This window comes from Equus asinus, chromosome 5 (assembly GCF_041296235.1).
Source record: "Equus asinus isolate D_3611 breed Donkey chromosome 5, EquAss-T2T_v2, whole genome shotgun sequence".
Lineage (NCBI taxonomy): Eukaryota > Metazoa > Chordata > Mammalia > Perissodactyla > Equidae > Equus > Equus asinus.
The window spans coordinates 108237228-108259293 of NC_091794.1; the positions used below are offsets into that span (position 1 = coordinate 108237228).

At 45.3% G+C, this 22066-nt stretch overlaps 1 protein-coding gene across 10 annotated transcripts in view; it reads right to left on the reverse strand.

Moving 5' to 3' along the window:
* The window catches only part of PER3 (period circadian regulator 3), a 59462-nt gene extending 41263 nt beyond the window's left edge, over positions 1-18199 (reverse strand). For 5 of the 10 annotated variants that reach the window (XM_070511202.1, XM_044769600.2, XM_070511206.1 and 2 more), the window contains exons 1-9: positions 17353-17746; positions 16760-16905; positions 15811-15926; positions 14399-14600; positions 10167-10218; positions 6670-6812; positions 5128-5206; positions 3448-3554; positions 3022-3178 (exon numbers count right to left, since the gene is read on the reverse strand). In XM_070511202.1, coding sequence (XP_070367303.1) covers positions 3022-3178; positions 3448-3554; positions 5128-5206; positions 6670-6812; positions 10167-10218; positions 14399-14600; positions 15811-15926; positions 16760-16905; positions 17353-17531 — 1181 coding nt within the window. In that variant the 5' untranslated portion in view covers positions 17532-17746. Of the gene's footprint in view, positions 1-3021; positions 3179-3447; positions 3555-5127; positions 5207-6669; positions 6813-10166; positions 10219-14398; positions 14601-15810; positions 15927-16759; positions 16906-17352; positions 17747-18069 lie in introns of those variants that run through there. The other 5 variants (XM_070511203.1, XM_070511198.1, XM_070511204.1 and 2 more) reach the window with 4 other exon arrangements.
* Between the last annotated feature and the right edge of the window lie 3867 nt (positions 18200-22066).

Sequence of the window (22066 nt, forward strand, 5' to 3'; positions counted from 1 at the left end):
ACTACCTCTCGGTACCTTGGTGACGCGAGTACTCTTGAGCAGGTACACTGAGTCAGATACGCCATCTCCTGAGTCCTCACATCCCTAGGAAGTAGGATTGATCCTGACCTCAGAGAGGTTAACAACTTGCCAAGTTCAAATAACCAAGCAGCAGTAGAGTCAGGGTTTGAATCCACATGTCTGACTCCAAAGCCAGCGCCCTCTTCTTCCCACTGTGCCATCCTGCTGCTCCTCACAACTTAACCACGCAGCTCAGTTCTCTAAAAACTGGAACATTTTCCCAAAGACAGAAATTATTATCAAAAACCCACAGGATGTCGGCAGTGTCACAGAGCAGTCAGGAGGAGCACCGCCTTTGGACACTGTCCCTCATCACTCGGCCCCACTGAGCGTCGTCTTCCCTCACCACCAGACCGTGGAAGGTGCCAATCAACACGTATTGTCCTGGGATCGTGCACGTCGAATGTGAGTGGTGAACTGTGCCTGAATGCACAGCCTGACACACTGTCCATCCTCCTTAATCATCAGACGGTCGTGTGCCCCTCCCCGCCTCCCACCACCACGTAAGCTCCGTGGGGTCAGGCTCTTCCATCTATTTTGTTTGCTCCTCCAGTATCTCCAACAGTGCTTGGCACAGAGACGAATGAACACACCAACAAAGGACCAGTCTGGGAGTAGAGTGCATCGGATTTGTGATATAAATACATCCGTGCACTATGAGCCTGAATATCTTCGAGAGGAGTTGGGTTTTGCTTTTCAAGTGAAAATTCGGAAATGGAACTGGAACAGACTGCTTTCTATTACCAGAATTAGATATTTGTATTTGTGACAGTTTCTACAAAACTAAGTTATATTTTTAATCAGTAATTATGTAACTCAAAATGACTAATGTGTAGGTGACAGAGACACAGCCTCCAACAAAACGTGGCAAACCTGGCTGCTGTGTACGTAAAGGAAACTGGACTAGAAGAAGGAAGACAGTCTGGTTCCTGTCTCCACTTTGCAGCTTCGTCCCTACGTGATCCCCGGGAAAGCTACTCTGCTTCACTGAATGTGTGGATTTTATCTGTACGATGAGGGCATCGGCACCGAACCTGCCTGTCCACACAGCCGCCGGGAAGGACCCAGCGAGAAAGGGTAGGTCCCCTGCTAATCACTCTCAGAGCCCTCTTCCCATTTCAACTGTCACACTTTCCAAATCTCTACTTCTATGTCCCAGCGCCATTTCCACGTCCTGTCTCTCCCATGACACTGTGGGTTTCATGACGGTAAAGAGAACGTCTGTCCTGTTGACTGCCTCAGCGTCTAGCACAACGCCTGACACAGCAGGTGATCCCTAAATACCTACTGAAGGAATAAACGCATTACAACAATTCTATAAATATAACACATAGTTATTTTACGAGAGAGATTAATATTTACTAGACTCTAATTCTTCCCCTCACATAATTCTGGATCTTGAGATGTAAATATTGGCGCAATTTAAAAAAAATACTGCAAACACTGTGAGTACTTTTTTCTCAGTTAATTTCATATATATCTGATTAAAGAACTGAAAGGACCACTTGGGGAATCAAGGACAGGTCTCCAGCACTGAGTGGAGAGAGCACACAGACCAACCGACAGACATCCAGACGAGAAGAATAGTACTTGCTCTGGGGTTTCCTATACTCATACTAAACAACAGCTGATTTTATTTTAATTTCCCAATAGGTTTTCCCTAGTGGGGGGAAAAAAGTCCCTTCTGACCAACGTGAATAGTTCTTACTTGGCAGTCATATTTCTTATCTTAACTATCAAATTTGTTTTCTAGCACAGATCAGTCTCATGAGCAAGGGCAGAAGGGAGCCCATTTCTTCCACTTAAGGTTCCAGACCTGCTCTGCTTGAGAGGCCAAGTGTCCTGGGGCACAAAGAGGCAAGGGCAGCCTTGAGACCACGTCTCACCACAGCGATGCACCACTCCTCGTGATATCAAGATGTGATAAAATGAGCCTGGCAGGTAGATCTACTATCCTCAGTTCTATGCTTATGCACATAAAGCTGGAGACAAAATACAAAAGACATACTCTCTCCATCTCAGCGTGATACTGAAGAGTTAAGTATAATTTCCATGGTTAAAAAAAAAAAAGACGTCAAAGGGAAACCTACGGCCTGGTTGAGAAACCTGCAGGTCAATTTTCAGTGGAGAAGAGTCAAGGGACTAGGAGCATTTTCAGCTACAAGAGTGGTGGCCAGGTGCTCGTTTCACAGGGTTCTGCTACATGGACAGGCAACAGCAATCAAAAAGGCCTGAGTCAGCCATGCTGGCGTGAAAAGAGCTATTAAACAATCTAATTTTACAAATAAAGATTTGGTTAAATAGACATAAGTAAGTGGAATCTGACAGAAGAAGGCTGATATAAAATGTCTTACATACTCACTAAAGATACAGAAAAGGCAAAAAAAGGAAAAAAAAAGCCTCATCCATAATCCCACCATCCCACACATAACCGAAATTTGTATTCTATTTTCTTCTAATCTTCATTTTCCTATTTCATAGTGTTTGTGTGTGCATGTGTTTTAAATACAGTTATAATCATATGGTATAAATAATTTTACATGCTGCTTTTTACATCTAATATATCAATTTTCCATGTTACACAATCTCTGCAAAATTTTTATTGAGCAATATAATAACATGTCAAGCAAACAGTCCAGAGTTACTTAACGATGGACATTTAAGCTACTCTAAGTCTGCCACTATGATCACAGAATGTTGCAGAATCCGTCTTTGCTTTATCAAGCTTTTCTGTATTTAGGCGTGTTTCCTAGAATGTCCCCACAAGGGAATCATCAGGTCAAAGAGGTAGAAATCCTTCAAGGCTTTCGGTACCTGCTGCCAAACTGTCTTCCAAAAGCACCGAAGAAACTCTGTGCTCTGCTTAGTTCATGTGTCAGCTGATTCAAAAGAGTCAACGGGTGAAGGAATGTGGTTTGGTAAAAAAGATCTTTGAGAAAATATGAAAACTGATTGACTTACGTTCGAACTTTATGCCGACCAATGATGAAAGAGACCTTCCGGCTCCATGGGTTCACAAAGCTGGACCAGCTGGAATCCAATATGACGTAATCTCCATTTTGAGTACAAAATCTAATGGGTGAATGTTCAAAGGGAGGATGGCCTGCATACTTCAAGACTATATAAAACAATAAAACAAAATTAGAATTTATTTAACACACATATTTATTACAAATGTCTTTTTTTAGGCATTTATTTGTGTTTTAGAATGCCAAAATAGAAAAAAAATTGTTTGAGCAGTTTCAATACATTGCTTACCTGGTTAAAGGTTAAGCTCTAATGATTAGAGCTTATGAGAAGCTCTAATAAGAAATAAAATAAAAAATTAGAACAGATGATTAAAAAATGATTAAAAAAATTTCCTCCTATAGCGAAGTAGGTCCATACCTTTCTGGTGTATGGCGACCATGAGAGAGCGGTCTTCTGGGTGCAAATACGTTAAGACAGATGTTCCAATCAAATCCTGAGGTAGATAACCCAGCAAAGGCATGGCTCTGGGATACAGACACACAGCACAGGCAGCACGTTTTACACATCAAGTAATTTTCATACTTTTTAAAAGTACTTTTTTACTTAATTCTAAATATGAGAAAGAAAGCATGCAAAAAATGTTCATTACAGCATTTACAAAAGCAACCAATGACCTAAGCGCCCATACTGTGGGGAAGTAGTTACATAATCTAAGAAAAGATGGTCGTCGGACAGGTTGCGTCACAGTCCTCTCCGGAACCTGCTACAAAACAGATCCGCAGGCCCATTGTAAGCCAGCAAAATCAGAATTTCTGGGGTAAGGCTCGGAATCTATATTTTTAACCAGTTCCTCAGAGGTCTCTCCATTTTGCTGCCATTAATAAAAAGCCCACAAAGATGACATCATAACACAGAACAATGCTTATGAGGTTAAATGAATAATGCAGGCTATAAACTTACACAGTATGATTAAAACTATACAAAAACAATGACCCCAAGAGATAATATCGAAAAGACAAACAGCCAGCACACAAGGACATGTGCAGGATCAAGGTCCACAGGGAAATGGCAATGACAGGACACCCAGGCTGACTCAGAAAGAAGTGACTCCACAGACATTTTCTATGCGCGCAAATTCACCAATATTTCCTAATGAAATCAGTTTAAGCTATATTCAGAATACTTTCAACTAAATTTTCTTATTTTCTACACATTACATTATACAAAGTATCTCACCATTACTGTTTAGTTTCAGGGTAACTATTATTAAATAAATGCATTTTCAGAGGTTAAGATTTTTTTTTTAAATCAAAATTAATACCTCTCACAACGGTGCCCGGTTTGTGACATTTTTGCTTTATACTGCTGTGTGGTATGGTGCACTGGTTCCCAGATTTTATGAGTAAGTAAAATTTAAAAATAAATATGGGGAAAAATGGAGGGTACTGATAAGCAGCTAACAATGTCTTATTTTTCCAAGTAAAGATATTAAAAAACAACAACAAGCAACAACTACTATCCATTATCACTATTCTTTAAATAAGAAAGATAATCTTAACACCAAAAAGCACAGGAAGGACATAAGCTCAAAATAAATAACAATCCTCTAAATTAAGTAAGTTTAGCTTTACCCAAAATAACCTGTCTGATTTCTGGTTTTCCTCCCTCACTTCAGACTAACAATTTCACCATAAACTGGTTTGGGAAGCACTTGTTGAGTCGAAACGACGCTGGATTAGGCGCTGGGCGGCCAGTCTCGCTCTCGTCTTGAGGACAATCATGAATGACTTACGTTCTTGGCAAACTGGCCCCCAGGTTCACCGTCCTCGTGTGTAAAATGGAACAATAATTCCTGACTTCCTTAAAGCAGACTATCGTGTAATCAAATACGATAACTTACAAATCTTAGACGTACGGCATGCAAGACAGTTACCTTAAAAATTTAGACAACGCAAATTTCAAACTGACAAAAATCAAGAGGGCAAATGAACAAGGTCAGCTACGTAATGTAGAAGTACATAAACACAATGCAGACCTTTTCATGTTTTTATTTATTTTCAGGAACAAATTTCTTTTAAGCTTAAAAAAAGTACTTACCTTTCGTCTATTTCAAGAAAAACACACCCTGGGCTGTGTGTTGTGGTAAAAATCCTTTTATCCACTGGGATTCGGGGAGCTATGAAGAACAGAAAGACTCATTGAAAGGCAAATATCTAATTAGTCATCCACTTAACAAAATCTCTACATGAAACAGTGGAAATCTCACTGAGGGGCTCGGCCTTTGAGTCGCCAAAGCCACGGTTAAATACCAATTGTCATTATTAACCATATTTTAATTAGGTCAAAAAAGTGAAGCCTACGAAAAGTACACTTTAAACAGCGAGAGAAAGCCTATGTACACTGAAGAGCTCACTCATCATCAATAACCTAACAGGCAAAGCTGGAGTGACTTCACGTTGAGGCCTGAAAAGTGCAGTCGCATTAAGCAGTTGTATACAACTCAGCACACGGGATTTGAAACGTCAGTACAATGTCGACATTTTAAGTCTGTGTAACAAAATCAGTGTTGTCAGTTCTCCTACAGCTTGCTTTGAAAACGCAGGACTTGATACATCAGGGAACAATTTGAGCATAACGCTCATTTTGCGTTTGCTTATGCATGGTTTCATCTGCAAGAAAAATGAGGTGAATGCAGAAAACAACATCTGGTTGAATGGAGTCACTTAGGAATACACAAAAACACGCACACAGCTCAGACATCCACAGCGACCTCAGTGCACCGTGTGTGTCACGGACACGCTGGTCCAATGTGGTGTTAGAACCCTGTCTCATTTCAGACAACCTTCCTTCCACCCTCCTAATAATTTACCTGCTGCAGCCCTTGCAACACCCACATCTAAAGCAAACTGCAGGGCTTTTCCATGGTAGGGGCTGTAACTGTAGTGTTTACCTATTTCCGAGTCATCTAACACATATAAAACTGTGTTATTGTTTTTATTAGATTCCTGTCTTACTTTTAATGTGTGGTTAAGTTTTTGAGTGGCGTGGCCCTAAACTCATTTTTCCCATAAGCCCTATGTTTTTATCGTGTGATTTTTTTTTTTTTGCATAGGATGATAATTTTTAGGAAAGTGTATGTTATGTCACGGCAGAACTGACAATAATTTCAAATAATAAATGAAAGCTGCTTGTGTATTGATATATGAATTTAGAAATGCAGTCCTGCCAACAGAAGATATAAACTATACTTTTTACTCAGGGGGTTTCAGAACACTTTAAAAACGTAAATTCATTCTTGTGACTTTTCTGTGCAGTAATTTCAATGCTCTTATTTCACACAAGACAGAAACAAAGGCCACAGGACAGGCACCAGCAGAGAAGTGATCCAAGGACCGCATATCTGTGGCCCAGTCTATGCTCAGACCCATAGGCCGCGCTGTCCTTGAAGGAAACACTGCATGAGAAGTCAGGGCAGCAAACTGAGACCTCAGGAAACATCAGAACAGAACAAAGAGCTCAGGGCCAAACTGACGACTCAAGCCCTCTTTCCCGGGGCTCCAACCACAGTCGACAGACTTCTGCGTGTTCTCATCTGCTGGGCCGACAGGCTACCGACCTAAAAGCATACTCCTGACTCACCTTCGTAGCCAGAGTGAACCTTCTCGACCAGCATGAGACAGCAGGGCTCAGATTCCAGCTGGGCAGGGCTGTGCACATGAATCAAATAGGGCAGGATCTGGAATGGGGAGTAACGCTTCTCCTGCTCGCTGTCTTCACCTCCACTGAAGAGAACAAAAACGATCAGTGTGGTCCCAGCAACCCAATGAGAAACAGGCCAGGAAAAAGGTCTTATTGGTACTTTCCAAGAGAAATATATCCAAATCTAAAATGTTTAAGCACATTTATTTTAAAAAGAAGTTAGTTTAACTTTTCAGCACTGAGGGCAATTATACTCATTGGCCATTCTCTGAACGAGAGCTTTTACAGAGAAGTGGCTTAGATGACTGCGAGTAAACACGGCAGTAGTCATTCCACGACTTTCCTCCTGCCCTCCAGGCCCTGATACGCAGTCTGACTTCTCGGCCTCTGCTGTGAAGAGGCAGGGCACAGCTACCTGTCCTGTCTCATGTGTCTGTCTACACCATGTATCGTGTGGCACAAGACAGGGCCCCGTAACTGGGCCCCAGAGCCAGTCTTCCATTGTCCCTTCCGGTACCCTCCCTCAGAGGCCTGATGGAGCCTCACCACCTCAGCCACAGCCTTGCCGGGTGCAGGGCCTCAGGTGTGGCGAGCCCTCCCTCGGACACCTGGCTGGAGGCAGGAAAGCAGGGCTAGAACCTGCTCACCATCCTGCACATGGAGCAGGGGCACCAGGTCTCATTCTCACAGAGGCTCCCTAGGCGGGGACGGCTCTGACAGACGACCACCACAACTTTCATCCTGCTCCATTGCTCCAGCTGCCCAGAGGACATTTCTACTTGGATACGTCACCATCCCTTTAAAGTCAAATGTCTACGACTGAATTCATGCTTCCGCATTCCAACCAATCATGCCTCTCCTCTCCTGCCATCCTTTAAATCCTGACTATCCATCCCACGTGGGGCCCAGCTGCGGAGAGGTTCTTCAGGCCACTCCCACTCCCACTCCGTCTCGGTTCTTCTTCTCTCCTCAGACTCTGGGATCTCCTCGCACTTCTCCACTCTCAACCGCAATGTCGCTTCCTATTTCACTGAGAAGAGAGAACCATTCCCAAGAGCCTTCTCCTAATGCTGACCTCCAAGCATCTGTACTTGCACTTCCGGCTCCCCTCCCACGTCTGCCACTGATTTTCCCAGGCTGCTCCAGTCCTCAGGTTCCGCTGATGACCCAAGCATCTGTCTCTAGCCTGGACGACTCCCCGAGCTCCTGACGCATGGACCAATGCCTGAAGAGCATCACCACTTCGATTCCTAACAGACAGACAGCGCAAACTGAACTCGTCTAAATTAAGCATATTCTTCCCCCCCCCCAAGCTGCCTCCTTTCCTATAATTTCCTCTACCCCAATAAATGGCAACTTGAGCCAAGGACCCTCATGTCACCCTGACTACTCTTTTTATCTCACCCCAAATTAATCCATTAATAAGTTCTGGTAACTCTCCCTTACAAAAATATCCAGAATATCCAAAACGTTCCTATGTCCACCACTGCTGCCCTGGTCCAGGACCTGCCATCTCTCGGCTGCATCACATGATGGCCTGCTAACCGCGACCCTCTTCCTCTTGTCCCGCCCCAGGTCTTCAGTACAGCACCTAAACTGATCATTTTATAAGGCAAATTAAGTTTCCCTTCTAAAAAATGAAACATCCTATCTCTATCCACTGAAAACTTCTAGAGGCAATGATAACCTTGCAGCAACCACCACCCTGACCATCCGGATTTGGTCCCCATACGGTAACGCCGTTTCCCACCACCAGGAATGAGGGATCCGTGAAGAAATCACTGACTCCGGGTCTGCAGTAGGAAATGTCTGGGCTGAGCCTGGGCCGTCAAGTCTGAAACAAAGGAAGCTTTCCTGGACCACAGGGCACTCTCACAGGGGACAGGAGCTGGCCTCAGGGGCTGCTGACGGCCCAGAATGGGAGAATTTGGGCATCATGAAGCTTAACGAGAACCTGTTCTTTTAGAATTACATTCGGATTTACTGATGATGTGGAAATGACACAAAATCCGAGATTTGCTTCAAAATAACGGGGAGGGGCAGTTGAGGAGTAGGTGGCACACATGACACAAGACTGGCCATGAGTTAAGGCTATTAAAAAAGCTGAATGATAAGTACATATCAGTTCACTGTACTATTTTCTCTACTTTCATATTATTTTGAAAATTCTCAAAGTAAAGTTTTAAAAATAAATAAATGATTAAAAGTCAAAGCTCCCTATAGTTTGGCCCCTGCTTCCTTCTTCCACCCTTCCCTCTCCCTCCACTCTAGCCACACTAGCTTCCTTGTTACTCCTCCCCCAGGCCAGGCATGCTCTGCCTCAGGGGCTTTGCACCTGCCTGGAGCACCCTTTCTTCAGATACTTGTATGGCTTGTTCCCTCACCTCCTTCAGGGCTCTGGCCCCAGTCAAGCTCCTTCTTAGAGAAGAGTTCCTTGACCACCCTGAATACAACAGGAATCTCTCCAGTGCCCAGAATCCCTTACTTGGCTTTACTGTTCTACACAGAACGTCCTGCGAGCCGACACATACACATTTAGATACCTGTTCACTATTGTCACTCCTCCCTCCAGAATGTGAGGTCCACCAGGGCAAGAACTCTGTTTTGATCCTAGCACCTTAAGGGTGTCTGGCTCAGAAAAGGCACCTGGAAATATTCATTAACATTGCAAATACAGAGAGCACTTACTATGCAGCAAACTGCCCGGAGTGACAGTGAACCAGCAGGCCCCCCGCCCACCTCTCCTCAGGTCTCCCGTCCAGGCATTCCAGCACCCTCAGCTCCAGGCCCCAGTTCCATGGAGCATCTGGCTAATCCACGACAAGGACTTTCCTCTTCTCTGAATACCTACAGCACGTAGTAACTTCAATGCTAATGCTGGCAATCACACCACCATTAAAAAATATTTTTCCTTGTTATTGTGAAAGTAACATTAACATATCATAGTGAATTTAAAAAAAGAAAAAAAGTCACTAATAAATACTACTAGGAATCAACTATTATTAAAATTTTGGTCTATTTTCTTCTAGTTCACCGTCTTTGGACCCTTTAAATCCTTCTCATAAATATACCTATCTGGCTTTCTTTAAAGTTATTCAAAATTTGAAAAATTAATTTTAATTGTGACCGAAAGATAAAAACAAAAGAGCCCACAGAACGGTCATTTGAAAGTGTCCTAACATCAGCGATTCCTCCATGCCTCTGGGTAAGAATGATCTTCCTCATCTTTTTCCCTATTGCGTTATTATTTATCTACTTTTCTCAGGAGTATATGTTTCTTCTCCTTAATCAACACAACACACACACTTCTGGTGGCAAGAACCAAGTCTTGTCTCTGTAGCCACAACAGACCTAGCTGAATACAAAAGAACCAAGTACGTGCTAAACGAGATCAGGGCATAACCCACCCTTCTGGCCTCCACGAGCCCCGGACTCACCGGATGCGGCAGAAAAAGGACTTCGCAGGAGCATAGTCGTACTGCGCGGCTGCTGGAAACAGAGACAGACTGTCAATCGCCCCTTAGAGCAACACGTGGAGCGGCTCCTCCCAGTGAAACGTGTCTCACCAGCACCAAGCACAAAATAAAGTACTTCTTAAAAGAGACAGATACTCTCAATGAAAGTAAGACTCCCCGCTCACTGGGAGACCCGGGCACATGGGCGTCCTCTCGGGCTCTCACCCCCACAGTGACCTCAGCTAAGACAGGGCCGGCGCGTCTGACCCGGTCCTTCCCTTATGCTTCCTGCCGCCCCTGCTGTATTTCTGTAACCGCGTGTACTCGCTACGTCACATCAGTGTAATGACCCTCTGACAAGAATCCTATAAAGTATTATTTATAATTAAATAATCATCCCTCAGCAGCTATTTGGTGGTAATATTCCACTCCACTGTAACAGTCTGGACACGTCTCAAAAACGGGGAATTTGGACTACTTAACAGCTTTTAGGTATATGATATGTAAAGGTCTTTCATTTTTTTCTCTTTTGCTGGTTAAATTCCCCACAGTTGTGTTCCCAGGTTAAATGACTTCATTTACTGGCACACGAGCCTCCGGGAGGCCGTCCCAGCTGAAGGGTCATCAACAACGCTTTCTCACAACTCTCGCACAAACAGTTTGCCTCGATTTCATTGATTTTTTCATGAATTTTATTGACTCGAGAGGTGGTCATTCAGAAGTGTTTACATCTTAGGGCAAACGAGGGGCTGACCCCGGCCCCGGCGTCTGCCGACCATCAGCAGCTCCTCTGAGCAGAGCTCCCTGCATATCTTCTGGGCCTTTGTTCACTGGAGCGAGAACTCCTCGGTTACAGAAACCAAGGAAACGTTTAAAACCAAGGAGATGTTGAAAAAGTATACATTGAAGGAGCACAAGCGACGAGAATTCTGAAGAACCAAAATACTGAGTATGGGCCAGGTCTTTGGACTTCTAAGGAAGGACCATAGGGAGAATCAGACAACGGGCTTGGAATGATCCAGGAAAGCGTACATGATTTAAAAAAAATACTCCAATTTAAAAGTCAAGAGACCAATGGTCAAACCATTATAATTCATAAAACTATGAAAGCCACAGTCTCAGAATTCGGAAAGAAGACGATTCTTACATCTCTGAGAGAAATAAAGGAAAGAACAACTCGACAAAGCTTCAGGAATTAACCACTGTAAGGCGGCTACAGTGTTCCCACAGAAACCGCTTCAGGAAAGGCTACACTCACGGGGGAACGAGGCCAAGGCAAGGCTGTTTCAGACACAGCCTGAGCCGTGGGGACGACCTTCGTGGACAGGAACGCACCTCGGGCCCCTTTCACACGCGCCTTCGTCTGAGGACGGTTCTGCTCTTGAGTGAAGTCACGGGCAGTCGTGCATCGGGAGGAGCAGGCGCTCTGCGTTCACACCGCCAAGGAAAGCCGGCTCGCCACTTCTCGGCCATGTGACCTGCGGAGCCACTCAGCTCTGTGCCTCAGTGGCCGTGGGGCTGAGAAGGGGCATAACTGACGGCAGGCTCCCAGCCCGTGGCTGTGCACAGAGCGGGCCGAGGCAGCAGGTTCTGTGGAGACGCAGGACTCCTCGATGCCTGACTGTGGCTTGGACTTCCCTTTGGCTGCCTGGCAAAGCTGTACCACAGGCCAAGACTCCTCCTCACTAGTCCTCTCTCCTCCTCGCTCCTCCCACAGGTGTGAGACGCCCACTGTGGGCTGAGGGCTCCGCTCACCCTCTTCCACACCCTCCCCCAGAAAGTCTCCTGGCAGCTAAGCCCATCTTGGCATCTGCTTCTCAGCAGACCCGAACCACCAGTTACCTTATCTGTCAACCGGAAATAATGACAGTATCTACACCTTACAAGGTTTTTGTGAAAATTAAATCAGTTAATCCACTAAAACATTAAGGAGTCCCTGGCGAACAGTAACAGATGACAGTAATTAAGACAGTCCTTCCCGCTGTGGAATACTCCCAATATCTGAAGTGCTTTCCCAGCCATCAGCTTGCTTGATAGCAGGCTGGTCAAAACTATTACTCTTATTTCACAAGAAGAAGCTAAGCGGCCTCCATGGTTCATGAAGGGACAGAACTCAATTTAAAACTCAGACCTTCAGATTCCAGCTTGAAATGCTTTGCACATAAAAAACCCTGCAACTCTACTGTGAGGTAAACCCGCTTACGTGATTTGTGCATTACACCAGGCACCTGAATTCAACTGCATTCACTATGAGCCTCGTAACCTATGGAGCCAGACTGTGTGATCTCAAATAGTACATGTGAGCCCATTATCATTCCCACATCTAGGCTGTCATGTGCGAATTCTTGCTTTTGGAAAGCGTGTTCTAAAGAAATAGTGGTCAGATCTTTCTGAGAGGTCTACACAACAAGTGTAAGTTGAAACAGGCTCTAGCATAGGGCCAAAAACTGACAACTGCTGAGTTGATAGCTTCCTACGTCCTCTTAACCTTCTATGAGATCGAAGGAAGGGACGGAGGGAGGTAACATGCGCACAGCCCAGAAACGGTGTGAGCTAAACAACGGCACTCAGGAAGAGCCTCAATGCTGGAGATTCATAAGGGAAAAGCACAATGTGAGGAGTAAATTAGATGGACGTCATATCTTCATGGAATAAGCAAACTTTTAGGTCCGAAAGACAGCAGTTTCAGGGCGTATTATGTTTTTTTACATGGAATGGAAAAATCATAGCAATAAGTAATTAGCAAAGATAAAAGGGTTGAAAAGATAAGACAGAGACTATACAGGCAATGCTGAAGGAAAAATACCTGGGGAAATGTGACAGAGCTGGCAAACACTACCATGTCAGCTCTGGTCCTAGCTGTATCTCAGCCTCTAGAATAGTTCTTGGCCCATGGTGATTGCTGAATAAATGTTTATGAAATGAATAAATGATTAATAAAAGCAGAGAAACAAATATGGACAATTAAAGGTTGAAAATACGTTTACGAAAGAGGAAGAGAAATGAAATCAATGTTTCTGAACGATGGGAACAGAGGAGAAGGAGCTAGAAGAAAGCAAGGATGGTAGGCAAGTTTTCTAAAGCTTATGTGAAATGTGCACAGAAAATGGAGCAAAGGTCCAACACTGAAGAAAGGAAGCATGTACGACTGTTCTTCCCTGGACCAAGCGCTGGACTGAAAAACTGGAATGAGTACAGACCTTTAGATCTGAGAGATGAAAAAGGTCTGGAGAGCTCCTTCACAACAATGCGAATGTACTTAACACCAACCACTGAACTGTACCCTTAAAAATGGCTACGACTGGGGCCGACCCTGTGGCCAAGTGATTAAGGTTCTGCGTGCTCTGCTTCAGTGGCCCAGGTTCGTGGGTTCAGATCCTGGGCATGGACCTACTCCACTCATCAGCCATGCTGGGGAGGCATCCCACATACAAAATATAGAGGATTGGCACAAAAGTTAGCTCAGAGCAAATCTTCCTCACCAAAAAAAAAAACAACAAAAAAGGCTAAGATGGTAAACTTTGTTAACGTGATTTTTACCACAATAAAAAATTAAAATTTAAAAAATCAGAGAAAAGGGCTTAGAATCAAAAAGGAGGATGATCTATACTAAGCTCTCTAGGAGACACTTTATAAAGAACGTGAAATAAGCATTAAAGGGTGACTTAGAGAAGCAATAATGAATTATTTAAAGATCACACAAGACTGAATGTCACAAAGAAAACCGTGAGCAGGCACCCCCAGTTCAGGAAGACAAGCGTTTCAGAAGAAAAACAAGGTAATGAGATTCATGAACTTTTAGGGACAAGAAAAGCTGGAAAGGGAGCTAACCATCATAAGTTTATCTCCAAAGCAAAGCAAAGAAAGAATGAAGTCAATATAAGAGGCAAAACATTTAATTTTATTAACTTAAAGGAAACAGAGCCTTTTAGCAATTAACCTTTACACAGTATGCTGGTAATCAAACCATATTTATGATATATAATCTGTGAAATTAACTTGACTAAATGAAAGCAAATTTATTGGATCTTTATGTTATTAGAAGCATTTAAAATGCTATTTGCATCACACGATACACCTTTTTTAAAGAAAGAAATAAGAAAAAATATACAGTTTGCATGTTCTAAATAATGCATTAATTTCTGTACTATTTCTGGAAGAATGAAACTGATCTTTACCAGGCAAGATAAACATGTGAATATTGGTCCCGTTACCTCTTTGGGTCCAGTTGTTCCAGAAGGGAAGCTGAGCGTGGGCGGTGTGTGCGTAGAAGACCCTCACATCTCGAGGGGCGAGCAGTTCAACAAAATGAGAGGACTCCAAGAAAGCTTTCTTACAATTCAGGATCGAAGCAGCCTGTTCAGAAATGTGCACTACCCTTCCGGACAGAAATGAAAAAACTGCCACAAAGGTATCCTATGAAAAACATTTAAAATAAATGCAAACATTGAGATACTTACTAGCAATATTTCCTGAAAGTTAAATTTCTTCTAGACTCCTACCGCGATCAATAGCTTGAAACACATGCACACGTCCTGCAAAGGCAACAAAACTCCCCAACACACTTCTTAACCGTCACCGTAAAACCTGCATTTTACCTTCTGAAGGTATGATTTCCATGCCAAACAGATACTCCAGCTCATCATACACTGACATACGCACAGTATATACTCTTCTGATCCCTTCTCCTCTGCAAACTGTGCCTTACACGTGGAGGCACTGTCTTTCCTTCTCTATGCACATACTACAGCTCAAGACCAAGGTCAAGATTCACCTCCTTCAAGACGGTGTCTTTGACAAACCTCATTACACAAGAATCATTTCTCTAATTTTTTCCATTAGACAGAGACATAACTTATTTATAATCAGCCACTGTTTGGATCTGACACTGGTGTATGTTTTCCTCTCTAGCTTTATTTTGAGGATCTTAAAGGGGAAATGTTTTCCAAAGGTCTTTTCTTCAATCTCCATAGCACCTACTACAGGACTACGAACACACCACTTAGTACCATAAGCCCTACTGTGACACTAGGGATGGCTCATGTTCCAATGTTATAAAATCTGAAGTTACAATGACGTTAAGATCTAAACGTAAAATTAAGTAATTTCCATCCTGTCAACAAAACATGACGCTTAATTAGTTTTTCAACATGAAGAGATTCAAAAAAGGTAAACTAAGCGTCTCTTCCATAATTTTACAAAAAATGACAGCATCTCAACTCACCCGTTCTATAAAATCCAGTTGTTACAACTTGAAGTAGTAGGTATTGGAACTAAGAATGATATAAATAGAAATGAACATTTTGGAGATTAGAGTAAGATGCAGGAAATTACTCTGCAGTGTTATTTTTCTCTCTTAATTTGAGAGAACTCAGGGATGCTCAGGAGAAGAGGGCCCTCATAAGCGGAGCAAAGCCAACTACTATTTAAACGCTGCTTCCCCTCCTAGAGGTTGTCTCTGGCGAGCGCAGGAGGAACTACACCACACCTCTTTGGTAGTTTTCTCCTACTGTTTACGTCAAACTGTGGTTACTAAAACTGTGTTCTATATTTAAAAATCTACATCTAGATACGGTCATTAGGAAAAATCACCCAGGTTGATACGGCAAAATTCACAGATTCTTACTGTGTTTTTGGAAGTGTGTCCTGAAGCAATAGTGGCCAGCTCTTCAAGACTGTACATGGTCACATCTGCTTGAGGTGCTCCGTTCTGACTGAGAATCTGGAAAAACTCACTGTTTGCTAAGAAACACAGGAAAACAAACAGGTAGTCCAGTGACAACAATCTCTTCAGGAAAGCATTTTTATCACTTTTAAAGTGGGCTTATTTTTTAAGATGAGGACACCTCAGTGTGTTTTCCTCAAAACGAGATCATTTTCTTCTTTCACCTAAAATACTGACAGTTGTGCAAACTTAAGATTTTGAATTTTAGGCATTCTGCATTTCTACATCACAAGGAACAAGACACATTTACGGTACCGAAACCTAGAATTCCAAATACACACAGGAAATTTTCATGGCAGAAACACTCCTCCAGTATTCAGGAAAAAAGTATCACATATGAAGCCACAGAGGATTGTGCTAGAGGATGTGCACTTTATGAAACCCCTTGAGAAGAAACGTCAGCTAAAAACGAAAAAGTGTTTACAGCTGTTCGTTTTTTATTTGCTAAATTCCTGTCACGACTGCACTTTAAAAGAATGTGTATGAAGAGGGAAAGGTAAACTGTATTCAGTCAAATGTATGTTTTTTCTCTAATATCCATAGAAGACAGTGCCCCTTTAAAAACTGAGTCTTCAAAATGTGCTTATGCTAAACTCTACTCTCTTACAACAGATCAGCCAAATAGAGCACAGTTACTAAACCATCACACAAACAAGGTTCTCCTGGTGTTCCTAATTTGAAAAGCCAAGACGCTAATGGAATCAGTAAAGATCTGCTCATCTTACTTAAAGCACCAAAAAACCTCAAAACACCTCTGTGACTAAAATCACACTGACAACTGCCGTGGCCTGGCTGACGTTCATGAGCAACGCTGTACTTGCAGGACTGTATTTTCCCTCCGCCCGTTTACCTTGCACACTGTGTACACAGCGAAGGGCATAGTTGAGGGCATCTAGGGTGCTCCGCTTACTGTGTCTCTCCGACGGCAGGTATTTCTTCATTTCTTGGACAACCATTCTAAGTTCTTCAGAAACTCTGTTTCGATCTTGCTGTTCCCTGTAAGACAAAAAAATACATAAATTCACACTTTCAATTATAACAACAATCAGCTTTTATTGAACTGCAAATTACGCGCCAGGGCAACTTTCTAAGGGTTTAACATGGATTAACTCATTTAGTTCCCAGGTTAACTGCCCCTTTTTTACAGGTGGGGAATCCCAGGCAAAGAAATTGTTAAACGTCAAACACTTTCCACTCTCTTTCATGCACCTCAGCCCCGACTCAGCTAAATGTCCTAACTACTTTTCACCTACGTTTGGTACTCTCGGGTAATTTTCTTCAGTTTCTCCAGGGTATTTCATTCTAGGTTGTCAGGGTCTCCCCCTAAACTTTTTCCTAAGCTTACAAGGAAAAGAATAAAAAGACTGAAGCCCTCCTTTCTCTTTTGCTATTCCAGAAAAGAACCAACCAACCAGGTTGTGGAAAAGAAAGCAGAAGCGTCACCTGCGCCTGCTCCCCCCGGACTTGCTCTGCAGGCGGCATTTCTGGCTCCTCATCTCCTCGCATTCTTTCCCCAGGGCCTCGGGACCGCTGGCCTGGGCTCCTTCAAGTTCACTAGGTTCATGGCCCCTGGAGTCATGAAATTTACTGCTGGGCACTTCTAGATCTTCACAAGGGTCCATCTTTCGCCCGGCAGCCCTCGGGCTGTCGCCTGCTTCTTTTTTACTTTGCAATCAGCGACGGGAATTTATTTCTCCTTGTGGTCCATGCCATCGCGTTAGAGAGAATCATCAGTCATCACAAACCGGCCAAACGTGAGCTCTGCTCCTCTGGAGGCACTTTTCTCTCCAGTAATTTCCATACAGTCTTGGATGTCTCCACTCACGGGCGCGCCAGCCTTGAGAGGAGGGGGAGACAAAGGTGACAAGTGTCAAGAGAACGAGACAACCTGATGCCGGCGGCCCAGGGGAGGACCCTCAGTCCGGAGCTCACAAGGCCACACGCCGCCTCCCCGACTCGCCCACTGGCAGCTCTGCAGAGTCGGCGTGCGCCCAGATGGACCCGGGGACGCGGGCAACTTGAAGCATAAAGTTCCAGGGACCCCAGGTTCCCAGCCCGCGCCGCCGGGCCGCCGGCCGCAGGGCGGAGGGTAGGCTGGGGGCGACCTAGACTGCGCGGCCGGCGACCTCCGAGGCCTCCGCGCCCGGGCAGAGCACTCACCAGCCGCCGCCGCCGCCCGCGGGCCCCGCGCAGCCGCCTGCCCGCCGGGCCGGCCGCGTTCAGTCTCGAGGCCCACCGCGTGCCGGGCGGCCGCCGGCGCCGCGCCCCCCGCGCGCCACGTGACGCTGCCCCGCCCCCGGCCCTGCGATTGGCCGCCGCCGCCGGGCCTGCGGCCCCCCATTGGTCCGGGGGCGGGGCCCGCGCTGGGGCGCCCGGGTTACACAACCGAAGACGAGTGGGCGGGGGCGAAGGCACCAGCGAATGTTACATAACGGCGGGGTCGGTCGGAGGCGGCGCTCCACCAATCCCGACTGGCTGGCGCGTAGGCAGGGGGCGGAGGGGCCCCCGAAGAGGCTAGAGTCGCGCCCGCGAGAGTCCAGCGCCCCGGCCCCTGCCCGGCGCCGGGGCTGGGCCTCGGGGGGGAGGGGGCCGCTGGAGCCAGCGCGGCGGTGATAGGGTCCTCGAGACGCCAGTCACAAGGGGGCGGGACCCGGGCGGGGAGGGCGCGGTCTCCACGTGAGGAGCAGGAGCTGGGGGCCGGCGGCAGGAGTGAAGGCGATCGTGGGGAGAAGGCGCGGGACGCCCGAGCGCAAGCTCTGCGTCTCCTTGGGTTCCCGTTGTTTCCATCTTTCTTGACTTCGTTGCTCTCCTCTCTCTCCGTAGGTGAGGGCGTTGGAGGACCCGGGCAGCATAGAAGCCCTGGAGAAATCAAACCCGATTATCAGAAACGGAATTCCGACAGTGAAACTTAACCATTTCCCTGGTCTTCTTAAAGCTAGATTCATTTGGCAGCTGGAGGAAGACAACTGTATGTAAAAGACACTTTCAGAAAAGGAAGGTGTAGAGAAGCCCTTTAAAAAAAAAAAACAGTCTGAAGGCACCTTTTAGATTGTGTCTCAAGTCATCCAAAATGGAAAGTACAGTGCAGAACTCCGACCCTCTCCAGTGCCTGGTACGTCAAAACTCTTCTGCATTTGTGGGGTGAATGAAAGGAGCTGTATATAAAAGAGAGGGTGGGGAATGAAGTAGGGCAGTTGTTCATATCGTGTATTGGGTAAACCACCTTATTCTTCCAAAGGATGGCAGATCTCCCTCGTCTCTGAAGCTCTGTTTTGACAAACTGCATTCACTCAACAAATACTTATTGAGTATGTATCTGGGCAGGGATGATTGGGGTCCGTGGGGAGAGAGTGGTGGTAAAAGGCCCCGCCACTCAGGGAGTTTGCGTTTTAAGACATAAAACACGAACAACTCCATAAAGTTTAGAAAGTGCAAAGTGCTGTGTAGAACATGAAACAAGCTAATGGGATGAAGTGTAACGGGGAAAGGCATGCGGGGTGAAGGAGGCAAGAGGCACGTTAGCCAGGTGATCAGGGAGGGCTCTCTGAGCAGGGGAAATTGAAGCCTGAGTGTGAGGAGGGGCTGGGGAAGAGGCCCCAGTGGAGAGAACAGCACCTGCAGAGGCCTGGGAGCAGAGCAGGTTTGTTGTTGAGAAACAGGCAGTATACTTGGCCTGGAGAATAGGAAGCGCAGGGAGGAATGGTGAGATGAGGTCAAGAAGTTAGGAAAGGCCAGATCACAGTGGGCCGTGTAGTTAGGGAAAGTGATTTGGATTTTTTTCTGATGGTAGTGGAAAGAGGACAGTTTTAAGGAAGATAGGGATCTGGATTGGTCAGACCACTGCACGGGAAACAGTTAACAGGAGGCTGTTAATTACAAGAAGAGGGCTGATAGCTTGGGCTAGGGTGGTGCCAGTAAAGATGATGAGAGAAGAGACTGGACTCGGGATACATTTAGGGGCATAGAGCCTTGCCGGTGAGTTGAATCGGTGTTGTGAGAAGAAGAGAGCGATTGAGGATGACTCCTGGGTCTTTGGTTTAAGCAGTGCTGCGTGTGATGGGACACAGGTGTGCAAGTCTGGGGATGGTAAGTTTTGATGAGGGGAGAATGGAGAGCTGTTTTCCATGTTATGTTTGAGATGTGCGTTACACATCCAAGTGGAGTTGTCAGGTAGGCAATTGGATTTCCCAGCATGGAACTTAGGGGAGAAGCCAGGAATGGAGATCCAGCTTACATTTGGGAGTCGTCACAGGCTATATGGAGTTTACAGTGATGGGTGAAATGGTGTCACCAAGAGAGCGCAGATAGAGAGAAAAGGGCCAAAGGCCAAGATTTTGGACACATGGAGATTCAGAGGTCGGGCAGAGAGCCAAGCAAAGGAGCAGTACATAAGGTTGAAAGAAAACCAGAAGAGTGCGGGGTCACAGAAACTAGATAATAAAGCATTTCAAGGAGAGAGCTGGCAACTGTATCAAATGCTGGTGACAAGCAGAGTAAGACAAGGGCAGAGAATTTCTTCCTGAGCTTTACCAAGATGGTGGCCTTGGTTAAAGAGGTCTCAATGGTGTGGACTGAAATAAAGATGGGACAGGAGGCAGTGACTGTAGGGAGCTGTCAGGAGGAATTTTGCCGTGAAGAGCTATACGCAAGCATTTATTTGCTGGAGGGAGGGATGTGGGGATCACTGTTAAGTATGGGTGATCCAATAAGGAGGGAGAAGTGAATGACGCAGGAGGGAAGAGCTGCAGACGAGGAAATTGCTGGAGCGAAGTCCTTCCTCAGACTGGTGAGCCAGAGCCTTGGCCAGAGGCAGGTACTTCTGTTAACGGGATTGTCCATGGTCTTGACAGTATAAAGACGCTAGACTTTTAAATGCACTTAGCTTGCTATTTAAAGGATGAGAAAAAATCCAATTATTATTTTTTTTTTTGAGGAAGATTAGCCCTGAGCTAACTACTGCCAATCCTCCTCTTTTTGCTGAGGAAGACTTGCCCTGAGCTAACATCCATCCCCATCTTCCTCTACTTTATACATGGGACGCCTACCACAGCATGGCTTTTGCCAAACAGTGCCATGTCTGCACCTGGGATCTGAACCGGCAAACCCCGGGCTGCTGAGAAGTGGAACGTGTGCACTTAACTGCTGCACCACAGGGCCGGCCCCTCCAATTATTTTCTAATGATTATGCCGTAATTGGTTTATTTAGTAAATTCCAGTTTTACAAATTGAGTTTTTTGCTAGTATGAAAAGCAGCTCAGTTGTAAGGATGCTTACATTTACACGCACTAAGCAGTCTGGTCAATTTTAAAGCACACAATTAATCCTCAAACCAAAAAAAAATCACCATGCTTTAAACACACTTTATTAGTGATGCAAATATAGAATTATCATGTAGGAGGCACAACTCATTAGAAAATACAAGAGCAGGGAAACTTGCCCCCTACGCTTTGACTGAAATTGCAGTCGTGAAGACACAGGCTCATAAACGTCCCATTTCTCCTTCAAGTGACAGGCAGGATTGCGTCCCACCGCCTCTGAGGCTAGGCCTCCTCCTGTGACTTGCTTTGGCCAATGGAATGTGCGCAGAGCTGCTGGCTCCACTCCCAGGCAGCAGCTCTGAGAGCCAGTGCACAGTTCCTGCTGTTCCTTCCTGCAGCAGCCATCACCCGAAATCAACGCTTACACAAGTCCCTCCCTGAGGGACTGATGCTGGAGCCTTCCTGCTGACTGGCCTTGGACATGTAGCACGAGCAAGGACAAAACTTTAAGCTGTTGAGATTTGGGGGAAGTTTGCTACATAGCATAGCCCCAGCAAATCCTGAGTGATATATATGGTGAGCAAAATTATCAGCAAGTCCAGTGGACTTGTCTAGCATGGACCCCGGGTGGGTCCATTCTCTGGAGTGGACACCATTAATGATGGGAAGAGAAGCAAGAGGCAGGCGAATGCTTAATTCTGTGTGGTAAATGTTGAGTTTGAGAGGCCCATGTCCAACAGGCCAGGAATCATCAGTAGATTAATGAGTGGAGATTTCACGGGAATAGCTAAGATTGCCCAGGGAGAGTATGCAGAATGGAAAGAGAAGCTGGCTCAGGACCCAGCCCTAAGGAACCCTGACATTTGAGGGGGGAGGCAGAGAAAGGGGAGCCCAATTAT